The sequence below is a fragment of the Chamaea fasciata genome, unplaced genomic scaffold (assembly GCF_029207755.1).
Source record: "Chamaea fasciata isolate MVZ Bird 193981 ecotype frontalis unplaced genomic scaffold, bChaFas1.0.hap1 SCAF_19, whole genome shotgun sequence".
NCBI classification, from domain to species: Eukaryota; Metazoa; Chordata; class Aves; order Passeriformes; family Sylviidae; genus Chamaea; species Chamaea fasciata.
The window spans coordinates 5,072,816-5,097,217 of record NW_027094104.1 but is presented as its reverse complement, the minus strand read 5'-3'; the positions used below and the strand labels follow the sequence as shown (position 1 = coordinate 5,097,217).

The window sequence follows — 24,402 nt, the reverse complement described above, 5'->3', positions numbered from 1 at the left end:
ATTCATAGGGCCATTGGGGGAGGCGGGTTGGAGAGGGGGAACTGTGGGGTACGGGGGCTTATGGGATTATTGGGGCCATGGGAAAAAGTGGAGCTATTGGGGGGTTCTGGGGCAGGAAGAGGGGGAAACCATGGGGCTACTAGGGGGGAGAAGAGTGGGGCAGGGGGAAAGCTGTGGGGCTGTTAGGGGGCCATGGGACTATAGGAAAATGTGGGGCTGCAGGCCAGAAGGAGCCATGGGCCAGGCTCCGTCAGCGGCGCAGGAAGAAGTCACACGTTCCCAGACCCGAGTGGGGGTTTATTGTGGGTTCCGGCCCCATGGGGACAGCGCCTTCTCCCACCCCACCCCCACAGAGCCCAGGCTGCAGCTGGGAGCCACCCAAGAGCACCCATGGCCGTGCTGGGGTCCACAAAGCACCCCCAGTTCAGTCCCAGCGGGTCCCACACCCCTGTCCAGCTCAGAGGAGCAAAGGGTCGTGCCCCTCTGCATGCCCTGGAGCACCACGGACAGCGGGAGGGACACTGTCACCTGATGGAAGCCCTGGCCCTTGTGGCCATTTCAGACTGTGTCCCCCCTGAGGCACCAGGACAGCACAGGCCCCGCAGGGAGGTGGGGCAGAGCCCCCGCAGCCCCCGGGGCCCGACAGCAGCTACATGTTGAGGAAGGCGAAGGCCGATGGCTGCGGGGTGCTCTCTGTGTCTGTTTCCTCCTGGGGCTTGGACGGCGTCTGTGGCTCCAGGGGCGGTGAGTGTGGCTGGAGCACTGCGCCAGGACGGGCCACCAGCTCCATGCCGGCGAACAGGGACAGGCTGGGGGCCGCCGTGTCCCCTGCCAGCCTGCTCCCCCTGTCCTGCTCGCAGGGACAGGCTGGCACTGCAGCCCCGGGCTGCCCAGGGGGCTCCGATGCCACCCCCGGCTCCTCACTGGGGGCTGTGGGGGCCGCAGGGGTCGGGGCCGGGCTCAGGGGGGTCAGGAAGCTCTCGCTGGCCAGGGCTGGGATGTCCATGAGCAGGTCCTCAGCTGAGCCCACTGAGGGGGCCGAGGGCGGGCGTGGGGCCCTCGGGGAGGGCTGGGCCCGGCACAGGGCCTCGAACTGCCGCAGCATCTGGGACAGGGGATGGGCAGAGTGAGAGCAGCATCAGCAAAGGGGCTTGGTCCTGGCACCTTTTCCCAGGCAGAGGGACTGTCCCCAGTGTCCCCTCCCGGGGCTCAGAGGGAGCATCACCCCACCCAGGCTCCCTGCTCCTGGGAAAGGCAGCCAAACCCATCCCTCTGGGACATACACAGAGCCATTCCCAATAGCTGTGTGTCCCCAAGGGCTGTCAAACATGTGCCAGGAGCCCCCACCCTGGGGATTTGGCACAGGGATGTCCCCAGAGTCACCTTTGTTGCTCGGTTGGCCACAGGCCCAGGGCTGCCTTGGCTGAGGTGCTGCAGGCGCTGCCTTGTCACGGCAAAGATCTGCTCTGGGGAGAGCAGGTCGGAGCAGCCGAGGGCAGAAATGGCACACATGGACCTCTGTGGGAAAGGAGAGCATGGCTGAGCCAGGCAGGCCCCCAAACACCCCCCAGCCCTCCCAGGGGAGCCCCCTGTGCTCACCATACGGACACTGTCACTGGGATCCTCCAGCGCCCGGCCCAGCAGCTCCAGCACCACCTCACAGTTCAGGAGCCCACACCTGCACAGGGATGGGGGTCACAGTCACCTGCAGCACCTTTCCATCCCTGGAGTCCAGGCCTGGGCCGTCAGGGAAGGGCTCAGATTGTCCCAGAAGCACCCCCAGCCCCAGGGAGCACCAGCCTCTGACACTTACTCCTTGAGGAAATGTTGAGCTTCCTCCCTGGTGAGGAAGACCCTGGCCCCGCGTGTCAGTCCCGACACCAGGCTCAGCTCCCTCCGGCAGTCACCCGGGCTGTCAGCATCCACCCTGCTGGGGACACACCTTGTGGGGACAGGGGCCACCTGCTTACTCCTCCTGGGGTCCCTGCACACCCCCTGACAGACAGGGACCCCCACCCTGAGCAGCTCTGCCCACCCATGGCTGGCAGAACAAACAGCCCAGGCAGAACACAGCCAGGAGCACTGGGACACTCTGGATCCATGGTGTGGAAAATGAGGGCAGAGCTCCTGGGAATGCACCTGGGACAGCGCCAGGGCAGGGGAGCCCCCCGGGCCCCTCTCACCTGTCAGCCCCATGGCTCAGCTCCCGGCTGGCCCCGGAGCGGCTGTCGCTGCCGGATTTGCTGCCCGAGTCCGAGGTGCGGCTCCGCTCGTTGCCCTGCGAGGATTCCCGGGAGCTGTGCCCGCTGTCTGCCTCCTCCCAGCCGCCCCCGGCCAGCCCCGGCTGGTGGCTCACTGCAGGGACAGTGCAGTTCAGCTGGGCTCCCCAAAACCCCGGGATGGGCGGGGAGCCCCCAGACTGCCCCGGCTGCTCCGGCAGGACCCACCTCGGGCTCCGCGCGGCGCAGGAGGAGTCGGGGGCGGCACGGTCGGGCTGCTGGCAGGGGATGGAGCTCGGACAGGCTCGTAGGTGTCCTCGGGGAGGTCCCCACGGAGCCGCTGGGGCCCCCCCGGTGCTGGGAGCACGGCCTGGGCCACGGCCTCGGCCGCTCGCTGCAGGCTGCTCAGCAGGGCCTCTCCTGTGGAAGCTGCGAGAGGTTGGGATGTTGGGAGAATCCCGAGAGCCCAGCCCCACGGGATCACCCCAACACTGAGTTCCAGGCTGGGAAAGGGGGCTGAGGGAACTCGGGGAGGTCAGAGGATGAGGCACAGAGAGACTCCCACGGTCCTGCCCCAGCTCCCAGTGGGAAAGGACCCAGGGAGGGCCTGGCCAGGACTCACCAGAACCGCTTTTGTCACTGCTGAAGCCGAATCCCTGCAGGGAGCCACAGGGGCTGGGGCTGGAGCCCATCCCTGGGGGGGCACAGGGAATGTCAGAGGGAGCAGAAGCACTCGGGGTTCCCCTTTCCTGCTGTTTCCCTGTCCCCCTGACCGAGGGCCCGTCCCAGGGGGGCTGTGCTCACCGGCGGGGGCCGGGGGCCGGGCGGGCAGCGCCAGCGGCTGCGGCAGCGGCGCATCCGAGAAGAGAATGCTGGCCAGGTCCTGTGGGATTGAGGGAGGGAGAGAGGAGTGCTGGGAACCCCAGAGGAGAGGGCTGAGGGCTGCCCTGTCCCTGCAGCACCCACCTGTGCGGCCGCCCGCACCTTCTGGTTCAAGCTGTTGCCGTGAAGGGGGTCTGGGGGCCCGGAGAACACTGCAGACACACAGAGGGGAGGGTGGGGGGTGCTCCCAGGCAGGGTAGGACCCTGCTCCTGGCACAGCCCCCACAGCAGGAGCCCGTCTGGGGTTCCCATGGGGCTGTTGCTGCTCTCCCATGTCCCCGCAGCCCGTTACCTGCAGCCTCCCGGATGAAGCTGGCGTTCCTCTTCAGCTGCAGGACAAACTGGGGGGAGCCCTGGGAGCAGGTGTGCAGCAGGATCTTCAGCACCTGGTTCAGGGGACAAGGACAAGTCACAGCTGCTCTCCCTGGAGTGGGGGGCTTCCATCCCATCACCTCCCCAGTGCTCCCAGCATGAACCCACCTTCAACTTGACGTGACAGGAGCTGCTCTGCAGCCGTGTGAGGAGATGCTCCAGCAGGCACTGGCTGCTCCCGGGGGACTCGTGGGAGATCTCTAGGGACGGGTTAGGGATCCAGCCGAGATCGGAGGGCAGCAGCAGCTCCCCAGGAATTCAGCCCCTCCACAGGGTCCCAGTCCAAGTGCCCACAATCCCACGGCTGCCCCCAGCCAGCCCCGCAGGCCTCCAACACCCACCACGGCCTGGAGCAACCCCGGGGAGCTTCCCCTGACCCGGGATCCCTTCCCTGTCCCGGGGACTCCCCTGCCCTGGGCCCCCCCGGCTCCCTGAAGGATACTGGCGATCTCCTCGAACAGGTACCCGGGGCAGGGCGTGTCGTCGTCGGCCGTGCCCCGCAGTAACACCGGTAGCTGGAGGAGGAGGGGGCGGCGTGAGAGGGGGCGGACCCGCCCCGGACGCCGGTGCTGGGGACTGGACCGAGGCCCCGGGGCAGGCCCGGCCCCGTCAGGGCTGTGTGAGGCCGCTGTAGAAGCGAGTGGGGGGGGTGCAGCGATGACGTCGCGGGTAAGTAGTGACGTCACGCCCCGGCAGCGCCCCCCCGCCCCCCAAAAGCCCCGGTCCGTACCCGGCTCAGGAAACTCAGCCGGTCCCGCAGCGGCGCCGCCATGACACTGCCGGCACCGGCCCTGCCCGGTCCCTCGGCGGCGTCAGGGAAGCGCCTCCCGGAAGTTGTTTTACACCAATGAGAAGGCGAAGCTCTGCTGTTCAACCAATCAGCACCGAGGGAGGGCGGGGCTTCAGGCGGAAGAGCCTCATGAGGTTGACGCCTGAAGGAGGCGGGAAATAAACAACCGGCGTTTCCGCCAATCAGAGCTGCTCGCGCCGAATAACCAATGAAAGGGGCGCGGTTTGGTTGGGGTGGTACCGCCCAATAGGAGAGCGCGGTGCGTGACGGGCGGGGCGGGCAGCCAATGGCGGCCGCGCGGGCATGGCGGCGCCCGTGCGGTGAGGCGATGTCGGGGCGCGGAGTGTGGCTGCGGGCGCGGGCGCGGCTGCGGCGCTTCCCGGCGGCGCTGGCGGCCTGCGGGGACCAGGTGGGGCCGGGGGGCACAGGGGAGCACAGGGGGTCGGCTCCGGGTCCCGGCGGCCCCCGCTCCCGTCCCCTGTGATTCCCGCAGGCCGCGGCCTACGGGCGGTGCGTGGCGGCGGCGGCGGCGGGACCGGCGGAGCTGCGGCGGGACACGTGCCTGGAGGAGTTCCAGGCGCTGCGGGAATGCTTCGCCCGGGCGGTACGGCTCTGCCCCAGCCCCCGTCCCAGATCCGATCCCGGTGCTGGAGGAGGGAGGCGGCCTCGGCCCGTCCTGACCGCGGCTCTTTGCAGGCAAAGGCGACATCGAAGTGACGCCGGAGCCGCCCCCGTCTGGAGATGCTCGGGGGGAATTAAACCCTCAGTGCCACCGGTTTGTCCTCAAATGACGGAACCCCCCCGGTCCCGGAGCTGCCCACCCTCTCCCCGGCCCGGAGGAGGTGCAGCCTCGGGCTTGGTGAGGGTCACAGATCTATTTTTATTTATTAAAAAAAGTAAAGAATTCAGATCAGAATGCTTCAGCTTATTTTATTGATGGGCTCAGCCCGCGCTCCGGGCTCTCGCTCCCAGCGTTCCACCCGCCCCGGGGGAGCCGTTCCCGACGGGACAGGGCAGCTCCCGCCAGCTTCCAGCCCAGCTCGGGGTGCCCACGCCATTCCCAGGAACAGGAATGTCAGGAGCATCTTTGGTCCCTTATGTTCACACAGAGAACAACAAACAGGCGAGTGTGGCCCCGCGGGGCCGGAGCCGGCAGCACAGGGGATGAAGGAGCCGATCCAGCTCCGGCTCCCTCTCACTTCGGGAAGGCTGCTTGGTGGCACAGCCCGGATCCATCTCCCCGGGGCAGACCTGGAGCCACGCTCCAGAGCCCGTCCCTGCCTCTCGGAGCGGCTCCGGGGCTCCCGGCCGTGGTGCTTGTGCTTGACGACAGCGTTAATGGGAGAAGCTCGTTGGGTTCAGGGGGTGTAAGGCCACAGTGTTCCGGGGGGTCTTCCCAAAGGACTCCCGGGGTCACTTCCCTGTCACTCTGGGTTGTGACACCCTGGGAGCATCAGGCAGGGACAGTCCCACCCCGTCCCAGCTCTGCAGGGTTCCACTGGACACAGACTCGAGGTCGCCAAAGACATTTGGAGGTCGGGATATAAAACCCACCACAGTGATGAGGTCTGGGGGCTCCAGGCTGGGAATTCTCAGCCAGTCTAGGGAGAGCTTTGGGACTGAATTCCGTACATTCACAGGTCAGAACGTAAAAACGCAAAACCCAAAAAAACCCAAGGGATGAATCACTGGGAGCCTGAAACAACACAGAGTTCTTGGGGAAGCTCTTCCCTTCCTCACTCACCAAACAAATTCCCAGAGGTGGAGCAGGGACCTGTCTGGATGCAGAACAGGGTGGAGGGAGGCTGGGAAGAGCACACGGAACACAGGAAGAGGTAGGTGGAGCCCCTGGATCCACCTGGCTCTGCCACGTTTTTTCCCAAACCACTCACCTCTGGCAGAAGAATCAAGCTGGGTTGGGAAGGGCTGGGGGAATGTTGAGCTTCTTAATGCACTTTTGAGAGGGGAAGTGGAGCTGGAGAGCACAGAGAGGAGTACACAGGGATGGTAACGGGGGCAGAGCTCTGTATGATCCCAGTGAGTGGCCAAGGAATCCCATCCCTGGGAGAGAGGCAGCACAACAGGAGTTGTGCCCGGTTAAGGCAGCATTTCTACTAAATGAGGTTCCTAAACCACCACTGTGTCCCAAACAAATGAGGCTCAGCCCCCAGTCCAGCACTGGAGCATTGGCTCCACTGGTCCTCAGCTCACGGTTCTCTGGGGTAAAGCCCTTCCCAAGGTGTGGATCCCAGGTCCCCTCGGCACAGCCGGGGCAATGGAGCCCCTTCCTGGTTCTGAGAGGAGTTGGGAGATGGTTGGAGAAGGCAATTTGATATGAATGAAATGCTGGAGAAGCTCCTTGGAGCAGCAGCCTGGCAGGGAGCCGAGGTGGATGACAGCTCTGGAAGGCAGGGGACAGCAGGAATGTCACCTCCTCGGCCGCCCACAGGCACTCACTGGGGGAGCTGCTGTGGAAGCCCCCAGGGTGGTGCTCAGGGATCCGGGGAGATCCTGTGGATCCGAGCACTGTGTCCAGCAACGCGCTGCTGGCTTAGATCTCTCTCTCCATGCCTGAGCAGCAGCGGTGAGCCCGAGCCTGCCCTGCGGAGTCACGGGCTCCTGTCCTCTGTCACCTGCTGGATGTGGCGGCTGCGCACCAGGTGCTGCGCGCCCTCGGCCACCTGGCTCAGCCGCGTCTCCAGCGCGCTCCGCAGGTCGTTCACCTTCACATCGGGAAGGGGGTTCAGGCCGATCAGGACCCCCCCGGCTCCTGGTGCAGCCGCCTCCTCCTCGCCGTCCTCCTCCTGGTCGGGAGGCAGCAGGTCCCGTCTCCTGCGGCGCAGGTCCAGGCCCCCCTGCAGCTTCAGGTCCCGGTTGGGTTTGACGTCGCGCTCCTGCTGCTGCGGATCCCTGGGGGCGGCCGCTCCGTTCTCGGACTTCTGTGCTGGAGGATCCTGAGGGCCGAGTTTCCTGTCGGCGCCGTTGGAGGGACCCCCATCGCCGCGGCCCTGCCGACCCCGCGGCTCCTCCCGGGGATCCTCCTCCTTCCTGTGCCCGTGGCCGGGCGGGTCCCGCTGCCGCCCGCCCCCTCCCTCGGCCAGCGCCCCTCTCTGCCACTCCCGCTCCCGGGGGTGCTGCTCCCTCACTGCCACATTCCTGTTACTGGAAGAGTCCGGCACCACTGCCAGGTCCTTGGGCTCCACCTGACTCAGAGTTTTGGCTTTAAGGTCTGTTCCTGAGTCTCTTTCCAAACTCTTTCCTGCTACTCCCTGAACTTTGGCAGCCCCCAGCTGTTCTCTTTGGATAGGAGCTGTAGCTGCTTCCACGGCTTTCAGGAAATTCTTCTGCTGGTGGACATCTCTTCCAGCTTTGGCTTCACGTTCTCCTCCCAAATCCTCTGCCAAGGGCTTTTTCTCCAGGTTGTTTCTGGCTGCTGGAACACGCTGGGCATCCCCGTGGAGGGGATCCCGGTTCTCCACGGGATTCTTAACAGCTCTGTCATTCTCTTGCAGCGGCACCTTCCACTCCTTGGGAGGAGCCACAGGAATGTCACGCTTGTGCCCAGCCTCTTCCAGCTTCCCCACGATGTCCCTGTGCTGCTTGGTGGAATCGGGGGGCTGCTGTGCCAGGTGCTGCTCCAGCTGCTCCTTGCTCAGCAGCTTCCCGGCCGTGTCCCCCTTGGCTCCGAGGCCCTCGTCCTCCTTGCTCCTGGAGAGGGGCACGGCAGGCTCCAGCTGTGCTTCTGCTGCAGGACAAAACCAACATGGAAAAGGCTTTTCTCAGGACATCCCCCTCTCCTGTCACCACATTCTCTGAGACATGAGATGAGGCCACATGGGAGGATGAGCAGAGCTGTGCGTTATCCCTACAGAAATGGCTGCGCAAGTGGACTTTGCCTTGTGCCAAAGGAACTCAGATCTCTCTGATTTCAGAGCCCCTCTGAGCCCCTGTGGTTCTGCTCCCTGGCCATGTCCTTACCTGGCTTTGGCTTCTCCTCTGCCCCCTCCTCCTGCCGCTGCTGGTGGATCTCCTTGTGCTGCTCCTCGATCACTGCCAGCAGCTTTGCCTGCTGGTCCAGGAGCTGCTTGTGCTGCACCTGCTGCTCCTTGATCATTTGCAGCAGCATGTTGTGGTCCAGCAGTTTTGCCGGCCCGGCTTCTGGAAAAGGGGAAAAAGACAGAGGAAATAAAACCCCTGTGACCCAAAGCCCTCAGAAATCACGTCAGCTCTGCATAGCCTGCAAGGGCTCTCCTTGGCAGGAAGATCCAACTCCACAAACCCTGCCAGGAGAGAAAGAAGGAAGCTGGAAGAGGATGGGATGAGAGCAGGAGACCTGCACACAAGTCCAAGCTCAGGCTCTGACACCCCCTTGCCAGGCAGAGGTTGGAGGGAGGAGCTCAGCCTGAGGAAGGGCTTTGCAGCTCCAGCTCTGATGCCCCAGGGGCAGAGCAGCTGGGGCCTTGAGGGGAAGGAGCTTTTCCCTGTGATGTGTTCAGGTGTCCCCGTGTGCCCCTGCCCACACCCCTCCTGCCATGCTGCCAGAACTGTTTCACTCCTGTCTCTCTTCCCAGGACTCTGACATCGAGGAGCAGCCAGGCCCAAGTGCCAGCATGACTCAGCGTCCCGAGTGGCCCTGCCAGGAGTGCCAGAGATGGGACAGGCACCGCCTGGTGCTATGCAGGGGCTGTGGCCTCAAGGCACCCTCCTCCCACAGAGAGGGATCCCGGGAGATCCGTCCCTGTCCCCGCATGCCCTGGGAACACGCTCACCCCCTGCCTTCTCCTGTTTCTCCTCAGTGTTCCGGTTCTCCAGCAGTTCCGCTCTCTCTGGGAGGGGCAGCTCCTGCTTTTCACCTGCAAAGGACGACAGAGCTTTGCTGTCAGTGCAGATGTTCCCTAAAACGCCTCCGCGTAGTCCCGGCACCGTTTGTATCCACCCCGATGGCTGCGAGGGAAGTAATAAACCCAATATTTAACAATCCCATGCCTGGTGGCAGCCAGCCAGCACTAACTACCTCGGCCAATTAACATGCAAGAACAGCTCTAACTGGCTTTTAGACGGGCACTTGGCAATGTGTTCCCTGTCAAGATCTCCCGGCTCTGTGTCCCCGGTGATTTGGGAGCCGTGCAGGAACAGCACGGCACCTGACATTTTGGCGGGTAGCGAACAACTGTTTGACAGCTCTTGCAGTAGCTGTCAAAGCCACCAGATTCCTCCCTTCCCTCAGCAGCTGCCGGAGGGGCTGTGCACACTCACGTGCTCCACTTGTGGAGTTAAAAGGAAGCACTGGGGTGGAGACGGGAATGACCAAATTGTCCTGTCTCCAGGGGCATTACAGTCCCAGAGGAGCTTGCTCAGATGAGCTGCCGTGAAAGGAGCTTACCAGGGTCTGCTGCCTTCTCCATGGACTTTCCAGCCTCCTCTGCTTTCCTGGGGAGCTGGAGCTGTGACTTGTCCTGGTCAGCAGCCCCGGCGGGGTCACCATCCAGCACGGCCACCTGTGCCTTGGCTTCCAGCTTGGCTCCCCCTGGCTCCAGCTCCTTGTAGGGTGCCCTTCCACCCTGCTGCACCGCTGCCTCCAGGACCTTCTCCAGATTTGGGATGGGCCTGCCAGTCCCTCCCCGCTGCTGGTTCTCGTCAGCCACTTCCTTCCCTTGTTTTGGACCCAGTGCCTCCTTCTGGGGCTTCAGCCTGGCTGGCTCTTCCAGCAGAGGGTCGTTGGCTCCTCCGGGAGCTGCTTTGTTCTCGTTGGATTCCTCCCGCTCTCGCCCCATGTCCACGACCACCTCATCATGTGGGACAGGGGGCTCGTGGCGGTGGGCTTCCCCCACGGGCAGGGCAATACCTGGGGGGACAGGCAGGGTCAGAGGCAGCAGATTCCCAGTACACCCAGTTCCATGCTGCCCTTGTCCAGCCCTGCCTTCTCTCCCTCACCTGGAGGTCACATTCCCAACAAACCTCCAGAGCATCAAACACTAAATCATCTTCAATCCACCAATACCACCACAGAGGTGGACTGAGAGGAGGGTAAGGAGCAGAGTTCAGGATCTCTATCTCAGAGTCCCACAACACACACCCCCAGCTCCCAATCCAGCTCCCTTTCCCAGGATCACCTTTACCTTGATCAGGACGGTCCAGCTGCACTTTCTCTTCCACCTTTCCTCTCTCTTCCTCCCTCTTGGGCACCTGCACAGGCACCTTGATCTGTGGCTGCTCCATCTCCTCCTTCTCCTCAGGCACTTTGGGTTTATCACGGTCATCCTCAGGCTCCTCCACCACCGGGTTCTGCTCTGCAAGCACAGGATGGGGACAGGGATGAGGTGTGGGATCTGAGAATTGCAGTGTCTGTCCCGCTCCCCTTCACCCACCCAGCCCAGCTGAATTCCCTCCTGCCATAGCACGGTGGGGCTGGGGGAGCTTTTGTTCTGGGGTCACCTGGATGTTTTCCCTGTCGTGGGTTTTTAGGGAGCTGCGGGCAGGGAAGCATGGCCGGGATAGAGCTGGGATGGAGCAGGGATGGAGCTGGAATGGAGCAGGTATAGAGACGGGATGGAGCCGGAATGGAGCCGGGATAGAGAAAGGATGGAGCCGGCTGCTGCTGCAAGCCAGTGCCACCAGATGGTAGCATCCCCCCAGTTCCCTGCCCCAGACCCCCGGCTCCGGCAGAGACAGAGCTGGAATCCAGACCCGGATCCCCCGGCATTGCAAGAGACAGAATCACGATCCAGCCCCGAACCCCCCAACATCAGAACCTGAGCTGGGCTTCAGCCCAGCTCCTGTCCCCTCCACGTTGCTGTTTGCTGTGAAACGTCTTAAAACCTCCATTATTTTGATTTTTCCCCTCGTTTAGTACCCGACTGTTCCCACAGCCCTTCAGACGTCTCTTGGAGGAGGGGTGGGGAGGTTTCCTTTTCCCGCAGAAGTTTTGAGGAGGGGGATTAAACAGGCATTAATTAGGGGAAACTCCTGAGGGAGACAGGAGTTTCTCCTCACCTTGCCCTCAAAGAGATGGAATGTTTTTGGAAGACACATCCCAGTCAAACCAGTCACTGCGTTCAGCACTGGTATGACCATATTCCATATTCCACATGGAATCTTTTGCACATTCCTCTGGATGGGAAGGGTCCCTTCCACCCTCAGCATGGCAGAAAACCCACACAGGGAGTGAACTCCTCCTCTGGAGAGCAGCAGAGAAGGAAATCAAATTGTTTCCCAGCAGTGAAGTTGTTCTGCAGATTTTTTTCCATCCAACAAACTCTTAAAAAAAAAATCTATCTTCTGTAACAAAAAAAAATTCCCAACTCTTCCCCGCTTCGCCCTCCCCCGTGTGATTTCCTTTGGGGAATTAATTCTATAAACATCTTTCCATTTTCTCCTCCCCCTCCGCAGGGCTGGTGCGATTTATTACGAGATGAACTCATGGGAAAGAAGGGATTGCCACAACTTCAGCTGCGTGGGCCTTGCCTGAGCTGGGGGGGGGGGGGTGGGGAGGGGGAACAACAAAAATTCACAAAAAATTAAGTACAAACTCCTGGCCCAGAGGGATCTGTGCCAGCAGGACCTTGAGCCTCTCCAGAAACCCGGACTCCAGCCCAGAGCTCCACACCCAGAGGAGGGACGTGTGTGGGGCTGGCCAGCGTTCCACGTTCCTTCGCTTTGGGAATGATGGTGGGAGGGGAAAAGGACTTGGATTTTCTGAGAAATTCGAGTCTAGTACCCAAGGGTCCCCCTCTCCATTGAGGGACTTCCCAAGGTTCAGCAAGTCAGGGCAGGACACTCCTCTTCTTCAGGAAAAACTGGGCTGCAGGAACCAGTGCCCAGCCCTGGCCAGGGGCCCTGGGAAGCAGGAGGCCGAGGCCCGGGGAAGGGAGTGCTCAGCACGGCTGCGGATGTTCCCAGCTCAATCCTGGCCTCAATGTAACAAATTATTTACTCTATTGGAGGAAAGTTTCTCGTTAATTGGTTCATGGAGGCGGGAGATGGCTCTGGTCAGAGAGGACTGGAGGATCCAGAGAACCCCAACCCAGGCAGGGCTGTTCCCACAGTGGATGGGAACGGTGAGCCGAGGCAGCCAGATGATGTTCAAGGGGAAATAAAAAGGAGGGAGGGGGAAATAAAAAGGAAGAGAGGAGGAAATAAGAAGGAAGACGAGGGGAAGCCTTCCTTGCCAGCAGGAACCGGAGGAGTTAAACCCAGCAGTTCCCCTGCCCAGAGCAGCAGGTGAACCCCCCGCGGGCCCAGGGCAGCCCGAGGGGCCGGGGGAGGCCCCGCTCTGCTCCGGGAGTGTCCCTGGCAGCTTCCATCATAAATCAGGCAGAGGCACGTTCCCCGCTCTGCAAACAATGCAGGAAAAGCCCAAAACACAAACAAAACACAAGCCCAAAAGTCTCCACGCCGCAATAAGGCCAAGCTGCCTCTAAGCCATCATTTGCTCAGCGGGAGACAAAATTAAGTTCATCATCAGGGCGTGAATTAACAACCTCTCCGGCTGCCTGGAAATCCACCCGGGACTCCAGGTGCTTTGCAGGGAAGAGTCTTGCTGGGGCTCTGCCTGTCTTCTTGCCCTCCAGGTCCCTTTGGAGCGTCTTCCAGTAACGCTGTGCCTCGTCATGTTTTATGAGCGGCCTTGGACTTTACAGGCAAGGCCTGAGAGGCTGTAAAAGCTTTTTGGCTCCCAAGGAGAGGCCGGGGTGTGAGGCAGCACCGAGAGGGTTCGCTCTGACCCTCCGGCTCTCCGGCAGCTCCGCTCACACGAGGGGAAGCCGGGGCGTCCTGCAGCTGATTTGTGTGTGTGCGTGCCTGGGTGTGTTGTGGTTTGCCAACAGCCTCTCCAGGCTGCCATAAAATTTCATGATTAGCAACCTAAAAGCTTCCCTTCTCCCCCCCGCTCCTGGTTCGGATCGTTGCAATGGTCCCAGGCAGGCACTAAATCCCTCCTCACGCGCTTTTGCAGCCTCTTGGAGCTGAAATGTGCCTCCACAGCCCCAGCCCTGGGCAGAGGCAGTGGGATGGACCCCGCTGTGCTTGCCCCCTATCCATGGGGAGCCTTAGGGACAGCACAAGGAGCTTCAGGACACACCACCCACACCTGGGCGTCACCCCAGGGCTGGCCAGGGACACGGGGTTCAGGACCTGCTTGTGCCAGCGCAGCTCCAGATCTGCTGAAATTCCTTCATCGCATGATATGGAGCAAGGTCCAGGAGCTCGTGCCAAGGAAAGCAGAGCCGAACAAGCGGGGCAGAGGGTCGGGGGCAAATGCTGCCCTCCGACGTGCCGAGCAGCCCCACACCCGGAGCAGGGTAGGGCCAGGCCCTCCCTGGGGAGCCCCCAGCCCAGCTGTGCCTCCAGGAGCCCTCCCTCCCCCAGAAACGGGTCCAGATTTCACAAGGTTATGGAATGGCATCCCTGAAATTAGTTCACAGTTGTCTCCTGACGCACCAGCAGTAAAAACCAACCCAAATTACCAGAGGCTGCTGGTTCCTTTTCTGTGTCACAGGCACTATTAAAAGCTCACTCGCACAAAGCACCAGGGAGAGCCGCCGCGGAGCCAAGCTGTTCCTGCAGCTAAGCAGGATGCAGGAGCCACGTTCCACACATCTCCGGGGCTGCTCCGGCTGGGAATGCCGGCAGGGACACAGCCTGGCTCAGGCAGGTTGCTTTTGGGGGTCAAAGCACAGGGATGCAGGGATATAGGATGCAGGGATGCCGTGTGCCAAACGCAACTCCAAATTTTGCCCCAATCCACCTAACACAGCCCACCCCATCCCACAGGACAGCGAGATGGCCAGAGCGCGGTGCCCAGCACACCGGGAAAAGGGCTCTTGCACAAGGAGCCTGAATCAGGGCTTTGTTACCCAACATTGCACAACACCAGGGAGAAGATGAAGCAGCAACGATCAAGTAAGGAGCTGAAAAATATTACAAAATCTTAATCCCCCCCGAGACCCTCGAGGGTGCTTTAAATACGGAGAGAAATTGCCTAATTAGCTTTTTTTTTCCTTGCCTTTTTTTTTTTTTTTAAATGGATAATTGCCTTCCTGAGCTTTCAGAGGCAGCTTAGCAACCTTTTAACAGAGGCGCAGCCGCGGCACGGAGCGGCAGGACGGGGCTGGAAGGGGTTTTATCCCTTTCCCGAAGAGCTGCTGACAGTAAAACCTCCAGCACCACAGGCTGGGGCTGTAATGGGCACTTGGGTGTCGTTAGGAAAAACACGATTCCGAGGCCGCTGGTCAATACGTGTTCACATAAAAGGCCAATGTTCTAATATTCATAATCCCCGGGCCCACGGGGCAGGGCTTTAATGAAAGTCTCTCCAGTTCTGGGCTCCACAACATCAAAGAGGCCAATAAAACTCCTCTCACACACTGACAGGCAGGAGGCAGACGGCGAAGGCAGCGCTGGGGAAAGGCCCTGCGGTTTGCCTTGGATGGGGCAGCACGGGAAAGGGCACAGAGCAAGCCTGTGCCCAGGGAAGGGGCTGAGCACCCTCTGACCCAGAGGCACAGATGCACCTTGTGCCTGGAAGACGGGGTCTGGAAGAACCCTCTACCCAGGAAAAGGGCTGGGAGCACCACCCTCCAGCCAGCAGAGGAGCCTGGAGCAGCACCCTGCAGCCAGGGGAGGGGCACGAGGCACCCTGTGCCCTGGGGAAGGGGCTGAGCTCCCAGCAGCAGTGCCCAGGGAGAAGCCGTGGGATCCTGCTGCAGCCCCGAGGGCGGAATTCGGCCCATCCGGAGGGCACCCAGGTGCCGGGGGCGGCCCAGCCCGCATCCTGCGCCCCTGGAACGACGACAGGATGCAGCTGCTGCGGAGCGTTCCAGGCGGCAGCTCCTGCTCTGCAAAACAAGGCGGGTGAGGACGAGGGGGAGCCGCGGCGGGGGATGAAGGGCACCATTTAACGCCTCTCATTGCTAGTCAAGCCGACATCCTGCAGAGGCACAGGGAGGCACAGATCCAAGGAATCGCAGCGGCGGCTCTCCCGGGGCAGCCCCACGTCCACCCTGCAGCTCCTTGTCCCCCTTCTCTGCTCGGTTCCATCTCCCCCCTCTTCCTCCTCCCCAGGGACGGAACCCCCACTGGCAAAAGGACCTCAGTGGACAGCTGAGCTTTCTCTAGGAGCCGAACGGCTCCTCCCTGGGAACTTTATGACCCGGGAGCACTAAACCCGCCTTCCTCCCGGGTGGGATTATTTAATCCAGGAGCACTCAGAGCTGCTGCCGGCGGGCTCTGGAATCGCTCGGATGATCAGAGCCTGGCATCCCGCTCCACCGCCCCGGCTCACGCCGAGATGGGGAGAAGATTCAGCAAACTCCAGCGGACACCGTGTTTTATGGGATTTTTTATTTTCCCAGTCAGAACACGTGTCATTAGCGATTCCTCCTGAAAGGAGCAGCTGTTCTTTGGCCATTACTGCTCCAAAATTAACCAAGACGGAAGAATTCAATCGCATCCCTCCTCCAGGCCCTGCTGAGGGCTCCATTAAGGGATTGGGAGCGTCTTTTGCTCGGAGTTCACTGGCATCCGCATGCCCAGGAAGGCACACACAGCCTTGAGTAAGCCACGAGTAAATCACAAGTAAACTCCACCACGGAGCAACCCCAGAGTGAATGTTATCGGCAGCAGCACCGGTGCGGGAGGCGCTCCAAGCTGCCGGACAGGAACCCAGCCAAGAACCAGGAGGGAGGATAATCTCCAGAAGAGCCAGCCCCTTTCTCCCTTCCGCTCTCAATCTCTGCGAGGATATTTCAAGGCCTCCAAAGAACAAAAAAAAAAAAAAAAAAAAAAAAAGAAACCCCACAGGAGCAGAAGGAAACAAAACTGAAGCGAAGGAACAGGACGCGGCAGGGCCGAGGGGCAGCGCGGGGTCAGGCGGCACCTGCGCGCCACGGCCTTGCTCCGGAGCAGCTGGGAAAGGGAGGAGCGGCCGTAATTCCATCAGCAGCCCCAGCAAACAAATAATAAATAACAAGAACCAGTAAACAAAGCTGAGGCATAATCACAGGCTTTGTCAGAGCGAAAGCTGAGTCCAAATTTATACCCTCGGCACCAAAAAAAGAGGCAGTTCCCATAAATTTCCCTCACCTTCGAGGGTGATGGATGGCTGGTCCTTGGGCTGGCAGAGGGGGAGAACAGTCCTGCTGGGCCAGGTGGGCACTGTGCTCATCCCAAATAGGGAACTCTGCTCTGTCCCTCCAGGGGATCCCAGAACTGCACCACACCTTTCCCCTCTCAAAAGAACAACTCCCACCAAGCACCATTGGAGGTCACAGTGGCTTTTCCAGCAGACAAAACTGCAGCTTTTCTTGGGAAAAGGCTCCAGGAAGCTGGGAAGATTCATCGAGCTGCCTGGAAATTACCCTGCTTCTGCCACACTTAAAAAAAAAAAAACAACCTTCTCCTTCTTTTTAAGAGGTGAAGCTGGGGACAGGGCTGGGAAATCCAACTCCAGCAAGCACATACCTGGAAGTTTGACTGAATCCTGGACAATTCTGTTCTCCTCTCTGTCCAGGTGCTCCAAGCCCACTGCTTCCGTCCTCACAGGGGTGTCCTCGGTGGCAGACAGGGTGGTGTAGGTGCTGATCACCAGCATTCCCAGCCCAATCCACAGGATAATCTGCACAGAGTGCCAGAGGGACAGTGAGCACAGGAAATCCAAGGGGACTGCTCCCCACGGCATTCCCACGGTGCCTCCACAGAATTCCAAGCTCAGCACAGTGACCCATGTTAGGGAGAGAAGAGAAGAGAAGAGAAGAGAAGAGAAGAGAAGAGAAGAGAAGAGAAGAGAAGAGAAGAGAAGAGAAGAGAAGAGAAGAGAAGAGAAGAGAAGAGAAGAGAAGAGAAGAGAAGAGAAGAGAAGAGAAGAGAAGAGAAGAGAAGAGAAGAGAAGAGAAGAGAAGAGAAGAGAAGAGAAGAGAAGAGAAGAGAAGAGAAGAGAAGAGAAGAGAAGAGAAGAGAAGAGAAGAGAAGAGAAGAGAAGAGAAGAGAAGAGAAGAGAAGAGAAGAGAAGAGAAGAGAAATGTCAGAGAGAAACAGGAAAACCAGTTGCTCCTGGCTGAGGTGCATATTTGGGTGCAGAGCCATGGAAATGGGAACTTCAGAGGCTGAAAGCCATTGGAAAGGCTTTGGAAGGGCTCAAAAGCGAGTGGAGTGAGTGGACAGGACACAGGATAGGAAAATGCATGTGGCAGACACAAGTCCAGCTGCAAAGACTCATTCCCTGGTATTCTCAGCATGAGAACTCCATGAAATTGGGTCTGGCTGAGCACAGAGGAGCCTGGCCTGGTTACAGACCCCAGCCATTCCAGGGAGCTGCTTAAAAACCCTTGGGTTTGAAAGAAAGAGTAACCACACACAGGTCCTGGTCACAGGGCTCAAGAAGCTGCTGAGAAATGACTCCCCGATTCCCAGAAAGCTAGGATCAAACAGGATAAAAATAGAAGGATGGAATCTGGATCCTGTGGAGGGAAGGGCTCTTGGAATTTCGCTACCTCAAAAAGGAGAAAGTGATGAGCAGCAAAAGAATTTTTACAGCTTGTTATGTGATGACAAATTGGTCTAAAAGGATCTAACTCCACATGAGTCATAGTAAGCGTTGGATGGGGCTTGGACAACCTGGTCTAGTGGAAGATGTCCCTGCCCATGGCAGGATGAGCTTTAAGGTCCCTCCCAACCCAAACCATTCCATGATTCCATGACTCCCAATCTTCACTGTCCAGATTTACATCCCAGTCCACACAAAACACAACAAAAAGATGCTTCTCAGTGTAGGGAAAACCAGGAACGGCCACAGGGAGCACTTCTACCACTGGAAGCTGCCAGAAAACTGCAAATCAAGGGGAGAGGTGAAACTGGAAGGAAGAATTAAAACATTGGCACTTCCAGAGGGGGAGGAGGGGCCGATGCTTTCGTGCTGAGGGAGGTCACCCAGAAAGACGGAGCAGCGTGGTCAGAGCTGGGCCCAGGAGACCCTGCAGGGCCTGTTCCCAGCACACCCCGCAGACAGCCCGACGCCTTCGGAAGGAAAAGGCTGGCGGGACGTGGAGCAGCTCTGGATCAGGGGCAGTGTGGCCAGGGAGCAGAGGCCAGACCTTAGAGCTGCTGCAGAGGAAACAGGAGCAGAATGCGCTGCCTGCCTTGCCCGGGGTGCACAAAGAGCAGATATCCTGCTGTCCACCCCCTCGGGCAAACGCCGAGTCAGCAGGTCCTGCACTGCTGCCCTGGGCTCGAGCTGCTCCACTTCCTCCCCTCCCACAATCCACAGCCCCGGCACAAATGCATTTTGTGCCTGGGAGGCTGTTCTGGCACCTTCCAGAAACAACAGCAGAGAGGAAGAGCGTTTCCACAAAGAGGATCTATTCTGGTGCCACAGGAACCAGGAGCAACGTGGGAGAGGAGGGAACTGTAGGAAACGGCTGAAAACATTAAATGCTTTAAAAGGATTTTTGTTGTTTCTTATCTTAGTGGGGAACCAGGGGCTCAAATGCCTCGGGTTGAAACCCCTTTGATTGTTGCACATTTGGAGTTCAGCTGCGAGCTCCCGGAGCAGCGGGTACGGGCACACGTGGCAGCCTGAGACAGGCTGGGCTGTCCCTGAGCCGCCCTCACCCAGCTCCCCCCTCCTCACCTACCCCCTCCCCAACTGAAGACCAGAATAAAGAGGGCCACGATTTGGCTTAATTCCATGGAGACGCTTATGACATGGAAAAGCAGGCAGTTTGTGCTCAGGGACCACCAAAAGCAATTGAAGGAACAGGAGTGAGGGCTGCAAGGACTGAAGCGCTCACAGAACCAATCCAGGCAGCAGAGCCACCAATCCCCACAGCATCCAGAGATCCTGGAGCCAGGGGAGGCTCAGCACTGCAAGGCACTTCTGAGCCAAAGTCTGATCCCAGGGGAATGATCTCCTCCAGACCCAGCAACCCCACCAAGAGCAGAGACCTTTCTGCAGGAGCCCCTCTCAGCACGGACATGGTGAGAGGTTGTGAAAAGCCCTGGGGCAGGTCGGCATGGCCAGGGCTCATCTCCCGGGAGCCACACTCCGAGCATGGACGAGAATTCAGGAGAGGAAGTTTACGCTGCCGTTTCCTCGGCCGGTCGTGCTCCCTCGGCCCTCCTTCCTCCCAGAAGATGACTCCAACTCTGCACAGCAGAGCCATTAGCTCAGCCCTTCTCCTGCAGCCACGGGAAACAAACACACTGCATTTGTGTGGCGTGACGCCATCCCTGTCCTCCTGGACACCGAGCGTTCCGAGGGACGGAGTCATGGTGAAGGAATGCAGAGCCTCGGTCACCGCAGGGTCCCTCCTCAGAGAGGCTGTGTTTGAGGGGCCGTACCCCTGGATGTGCTGCTGGGGAAGGTCTGCTGGCCCCTGCACTGCCAGGGAAGGGCAGAGGGAATCTCTTTTCCACCCGCACAGGAGCGAGCCAAGGGGTCACTTCCTGACCTCCGGCAGCTCCTCTTCCCCAACTGGGACAACAGCAACTCCGGCCTCCCTAGGAGGGGCCTCTCGGACAAGCTTGTGTCAACACTGGGAAGGCAACACCTTCCTGTTGGCAGCTACACACTCTGTTCACAGACCCCCACACGCCCTGCGGCAGCTCTGCCAAACCCGGGGCTCCCGGGGAGCAGCGGGACATGGACCTTTACAGGAACAGATGCTTAACCACAAGAAAGGGAACACTCTCCCTGCTTCACTGTGTGCCTTACTCTGGGCTTTTTAACTGTTCTGGGAGCTGCCTTTCCAACCTAACCCTTCCAGCCAGGGCACTCGCAGCCCAGCCTGGCCGAGCAGCAGCTCCAATCCTTCCCAGTTCCCCAGCAGAAACCCTTTGCTGACCAGCAAACATCTGCCCACTTCCCTCCCCCACCTGAAATCCTCTTTGCTACCTTTAGTGTAAAATGCCTGTTTTGTAGCCTCAGTTTGCACCATCTCCTGTAAAAACCTGGCCTTCCATGTCACCACCTGCCTGACACTGGATGCTGCTGGGTGCCAGAAGTGGCCTGATAAAAGCAGCCAGTTCTCAGCAGCACAAGAGCCAAGATAATCCAGAGAAGGGTAAAAGCTGGCGCTGAGGTTTGCTGCTCTGAAGGAGGCTAAAGCTGATGCAGGGAAGGAGGGAGAACGTCCATGGATGCTGTTTGGACAGGGACAGGAAGGGAAGGACAGCTGAGCCCAAGGCTGGCTCCTCTCCCCCCGCCCGCCACCTTCCTCAGGAGCTGACTTTGATGGAGTGGAGCACCTGATCAAAGGAGAGCAGGAATGAAGGAGGAGACCAAAGACAGAGCTCCAGGGAAAGAATAAATGAGCCTTTGCAAAGACCTGGAGGGAGGAGGAGAGGGTGGGCTCCGAGTTGGGCTGTGGAGGCGGGGAGGTGCTGAGCAGGGCGGGCAGGTGTGTCCTCGCTCCGAGCAGGAATGCAAACCTGACAGGCAATGGATCACTCAGGGAAGGCTGGACAGCTTGCTGCCAGCCCCTTGAGAGGTAACCCGGGGCCTGATGCTTTAGATAAGCCCTTCCTCCTTTGTGGGGATTTCTGCAGGACAAACATCTCCCTCAGCCTCGTGACCGGGTTTGGGGTCAGGCATTGTGAGGGCCCCAGTGTCCCACCCCGAGCAGCCGGGCTGAGAGCTCAGCCTGTCCTGAGTGCAGCCTCGAGGCACTGCAGCGAAACACTCTGGCTCAGCCGGAATAGAAAGCAATTCTTGAAAGTGCTCTTTGTTTCCCTGAAAAACCCAGGCTGGCATTCAGACTCCTGCTCAGGGTTTCACTCAAAGAAGTTCGGAGCTAAGTGTCAGAATTCAGAGTGAAAGCTGGAAAGTTGGACTATTTCCTTGTGTCAGGGAAAGCACAGGGAAGAAAAAAAAAAAACCACCCTGCTTAAAAAATTCACGTAGGTTTGCAAAGCCACAAGTCATTAAGCACAGAACAAGCCACCAGTTCTGTGGGCCCCACAAAAACGTGCTGCTCTCCTCTGCTGACTCTGCACCATGCCCAAAACTTTATTCCCAGCACTGTCCTGACTGGGAATGCTGGGACAGAGGCCTGTGAAAAGGCAGTGGATTAAATTATTGTTAGGAAAAAAACTCAAAACCTGTAAATTTCAGATCACGGTATTTGCAGGAGCAGAGAGAGCAAGCCCAGCAAAGAGCCACTTTGTTTCAGTCCCTGAGGAGGCCAATTCAAACTGGAGCAAAAGGAAAAGTTAAACTTCTAACAGCCTCTGAACGACCCCAAACCCTCAGAAAATCTATTCCTGAAGCAACACCTCTATGTGTGTGTTCCTTTTTACTATTATTTTGGTTGAAAGCAGAAAGCTGAGGGTCGGCAGCACAAACCACATCGTGGAGCCCTGTTTGTTTTACGCAGCCCAGGCAGGTCGGGATGTGAGGCTTTAAGGTTTTACAGGCTGCCTGGATTTCCTGTTCTGAGGATCCAAAACCTGAATCCCACCAGAAGGAGGACTGGAAGCAGCATTTTTATGCACAAAATTACTATTTCACTTGCTGCTGGAGGGACAGAAAGAGCTGGTGTTCCAGCTTGGGCCAGCACCTCTACCACTGTCTGTGCATCCCTAAGTGGTGGACAGCCACCCAGAACAGCTCCCACCTGCACTGGGCAGACTGGAGGGGGGGCTGGAGGAGTTGCTGAGCAGTTTTTCTATGCTGCAGCCAAGTGAAGCACGTTCCCAGGCTCTGCAAAGGGCTTAGGGGGATGTCAAGCAGCATCAGCACTGACCTGTGAACAAAGCGCATTCTTGTGGATCTTCTTGTAAATAAGAGCTGGGCAGATGAAACAAATGAGGCTTCCCATGGTCGCACCTGTCAGGCCCAGGACTGTTTCCACTGGGGAAGAAGAGGAAAAGTCAGCAAAGGTCTTTTCCAGGAGTGCCAGAGCAGCAGCACAGGATGGCTGCCAGAGCCCCTGGGCAGGATGGGGTGTGAGTCTGGCCACCCCAGCCAGGAAAACAACGGAAACCAGAGAAAGCAGCCAGCCCTTGTTCCCAGCTCCTCACTCACCGTTTGGGATCATGATGCCTCCGACCATGGTTCCAAACACAACGGCCAACGTCAGGGCTTTGAACCGGAGCGGGGGCATGTAGCCCCCGGCAGCGAAGGTGCCGTCCTTCTGCTGGGAGGGCAAGGGTGGAGGGGAACAGTTTAGCTCCACTAGCACAGTCCCCAGACCCTCAGCAATTCCCTCAGCCCCCCAGCAATTCTCTCAGCAATGCTCCCTGCAGCTTCAGCCCATTCCAACTGTGATCCCCCCAGCTGTGCCCCAGTTCCTGTGCAGGGACTCAGAGACTCCAAGGGCAGGAGGAAGGAGCTCAGGGGTGCAGCAGGAGGAAGTCCCAGGGGAAGAGCTCTGGCTGTGCTAGGGAGAGGTGTTCCCCAACAGCTCTGGGAGCAGGGCCACTCCTGCTGTGCTACACCACGGGAGCAGCTCCTCCAACTGGGAGACATCCCAGGGAGAGGATGGGTGCTGCTGGGCAGCTGTGGAGGAATTCCAGAGGCCCTCTGCTTGCCATCCCATCCCACCTCCCAAGTGGGAGGTGTGGAAGGCAAGGCCCCAGTGTGCCCTGCAGCCCTGGCAGGTCCCAGCTCCGCTGCTGCACAGATGGGAGAGGAAGGCAAAGCGACACCTTCAGAGCCCAGCCAGCCACGAGCTGAGCCCAAGCGAGATCCAAAGTGTTCCCAAGTGTTTCCAGCGCTTCCTCCTCTGCACCCGCTGGCTCTCACCGACCGTCTGCCCCCATCCTCAGGCCCTCCCAACGTGAGAAAAGAGCCGGGGGCTTCTCACAGGCAGAAGTGGCAGGATTTAGAGCTATAAATTGCTCAAGTTTTATTTCCTGCCTAAGAGGTTTCTATTTATGCGGATACACAAAGGCCTCAGAACATTCCCACAATCTCTCACTGTTATTTGCTGAATCCCATCGGCGCGCTCCATGCGCACAATGCACAGAGGAGAACACGCCACTGCCACAAGGGACTCACAGTCTCCAGCAGACAGACCAGCTTCAGTCACAAAGGCTGGCTGAGGAGCTGGCCCTGGGAAAGGTGGAACGTGTGGGAGAGGGCTGTATCCCATATCCCACTGCCCGCCCCCGCACTGGGCCAGCACCGCAGCCCAGGAGGCACTGGAGGAAGGGGACATCCGAACCCAGAGGGGAAAGGGCTGCTCCAGAGCTGCTGACAAAGGTGCTGGGTGAGAATAACGGAGCAGGAAGGAGCAGGCACACAAGGAAGCAAGAAGAAACGGGGCTGGGCTGGGCTCTGAGGCCAGGAACAGGAGCTTGAGCTCAATGAGTTGGCCAGCAAAAGGACAGCAGCTGGAAGAGCAGGAAATGAGGAGGCTCTACTGCTTCCAAAAGCACATTTCTCCCTCCTTCTGAGGGGAAGACCCACCTCGGCTCCGAGCTGTGTAACATGCCTGTGCCAGAGCTGGAATCCCCAGCAGAGCAGGAAGCAGCAGCCACGGGACATGGGCTTTACACTGGGAACTTCAGCCCCTCAGCCCCTGGAATTCTTCTGCAGAGAGGATACAAACCTCCAAGTGCCAGGGATTAACCACTGAGCAGAGCAGGATTTAGAGATGGCCACAGGCCCCTGCTGCACTGTCACCACACCCTGGGCACGGAGGATTTGATGGGAGTTGAGGCTTTGTCCCTCTAGATAGCAAGTACCATTATCACCAGAGTCTCATGGAGCCAAGGCAGGTTTGGGGCCCAGTCAGAGATCAAAAAGTCACAAAAACCCTTCAAAAATCAAGTTTCACAGTGAGGCAGCCCTGGGATCTTACCTGCTGCTCAAAGAGCAGGGTGTTCAGTGCCTGTCTGCACGGCAGGATCATCATGGGGAACCCCACTGCCACCGACATCATGAATCCCACGCGGATCATCTCCGTCACCACGTTGGAGGGGAAGTTCATCAGCACGTTCCCAGCAATGGCCTCGGTGTAACTCACATAGCCAAAGAAGCCCACCTGGGGAGGGGAGCAGGGTTGGACTCCCAACACGTCACCCCTGCTCCTCACAGAGGAGACAGGACAGTGACCTCCCGTTGGAGCAGCCAAGTGGCAGCGTGAGGTCACTTCCCTGGACAAGCTGCCAGCAGCCCCAGCACCCCAAAACTTGGGACAGGTC

The 24,402-nt window shown here is 59.3% G+C and overlaps 3 protein-coding genes across 5 annotated transcripts in view; 1 reads left to right on the top strand and 2 right to left on the bottom strand.

The window, feature by feature from the left end:
* Nucleotides 1–286: 286 nt before the first annotated feature.
* Nucleotides 287–4,269, bottom strand: TEPSIN (TEPSIN adaptor related protein complex 4 accessory protein). Of its 3 annotated transcripts, none has more exons than XM_066200290.1 (13): nt 4,204–4,269; nt 3,916–3,988; nt 3,582–3,673; nt 3,394–3,487; nt 3,186–3,253; nt 3,024–3,102; nt 2,842–2,913; nt 2,448–2,648; nt 2,184–2,355; nt 1,814–1,942; nt 1,600–1,678; nt 1,384–1,518; nt 287–1,105 (listed from the first exon to the last, which is right to left on the bottom strand). In XM_066200290.1, exons 1-13 carry the CDS (start codon nt 4,243–4,245, stop codon nt 650–652), a joined length of 1,692 nt encoding a protein of 563 aa, XP_066056387.1. In that variant the 5' UTR covers nt 4,246–4,269; the 3' UTR covers nt 287–649. The 3 variants fall into 3 exon arrangements, with proteins under 3 accessions (XP_066056387.1, XP_066056388.1, XP_066056389.1); XM_066200291.1 differs by having other exon boundaries at nt 1,814–1,930; XM_066200292.1 differs by having other exon boundaries at nt 1,814–1,927.
* A 276-nt stretch (nt 4,270–4,545) lies between these two features.
* Nucleotides 4,546–5,171, top strand: NDUFAF8 (NADH:ubiquinone oxidoreductase complex assembly factor 8). Its single transcript, XM_066200305.1, has 3 exons — nt 4,546–4,672; nt 4,757–4,867; nt 4,960–5,171. Exons 1-3 carry the CDS (start codon nt 4,550–4,552, stop codon nt 4,978–4,980), a joined length of 255 nt encoding a protein of 84 aa, XP_066056402.1. The 5' UTR covers nt 4,546–4,549; the 3' UTR covers nt 4,981–5,171.
* A 6-nt stretch (nt 5,172–5,177) lies between these two features.
* Nucleotides 5,178–24,402, bottom strand: part of SLC38A10 (solute carrier family 38 member 10) — a 30,215-nt gene continuing 10,990 nt past the window's right edge. Inside the window, exons 8-16 of the mRNA XM_066200304.1 lie at nt 24,060–24,242; nt 22,280–22,388; nt 21,999–22,105; nt 16,723–16,876; nt 10,383–10,553; nt 9,647–10,108; nt 9,033–9,116; nt 8,242–8,421; nt 5,178–8,008 (exon numbers count right to left, since the gene is read on the bottom strand). Of these exons, the coding sequence (XP_066056401.1) occupies nt 6,873–8,008; nt 8,242–8,421; nt 9,033–9,116; nt 9,647–10,108; nt 10,383–10,553; nt 16,723–16,876; nt 21,999–22,105; nt 22,280–22,388; nt 24,060–24,242 (2,586 nt within the window). The 3' untranslated portion in view covers nt 5,178–6,872. The remainder of the gene's footprint in view (nt 8,009–8,241; nt 8,422–9,032; nt 9,117–9,646; nt 10,109–10,382; nt 10,554–16,722; nt 16,877–21,998; nt 22,106–22,279; nt 22,389–24,059; nt 24,243–24,402) is intronic.

What these genes read in the sequence shown, in the direction of transcription:
- TEPSIN (XM_066200290.1), bottom strand. Translation starts at nt 4,245, where the DNA reads ATGGCGGCGCCGCTGCGGGACCGGCTGAGTTTCCTGAGCCGG. An exon ending in CCTGTCACGTCAAGTTGAAG is followed by an intron (nt 3,488 to 3,581) that starts GTGGGTTCATGC and finishes CCCCTGAACCAG; the next exon opens with GTGCTGAAGATCCTGCTGCA. An exon ending in TGGCCAACCGAGCAACAAAG is followed by an intron (nt 1,106 to 1,383) that starts GTGACTCTGGGG and finishes CCCCTGTCCCAG; the next exon opens with ATGCTGCGGCAGTTCGAGGC.
- NDUFAF8 (XM_066200305.1), top strand. Translation starts at nt 4,550, where the DNA reads ATGGCGGCCGCGCGGGCATGGCGGCGCCCGTGCGGTGAGGCGATGTCG. An exon ending in TGGCGGCCTGCGGGGACCAG is followed by an intron (nt 4,673 to 4,756) that starts GTGGGGCCGGGG and finishes TGATTCCCGCAG; the next exon opens with GCCGCGGCCTACGGGCGGTG. An exon ending in GGGAATGCTTCGCCCGGGCG is followed by an intron (nt 4,868 to 4,959) that starts GTACGGCTCTGC and finishes GGCTCTTTGCAG; the next exon opens with GCAAAGGCGACATCGAAGTG.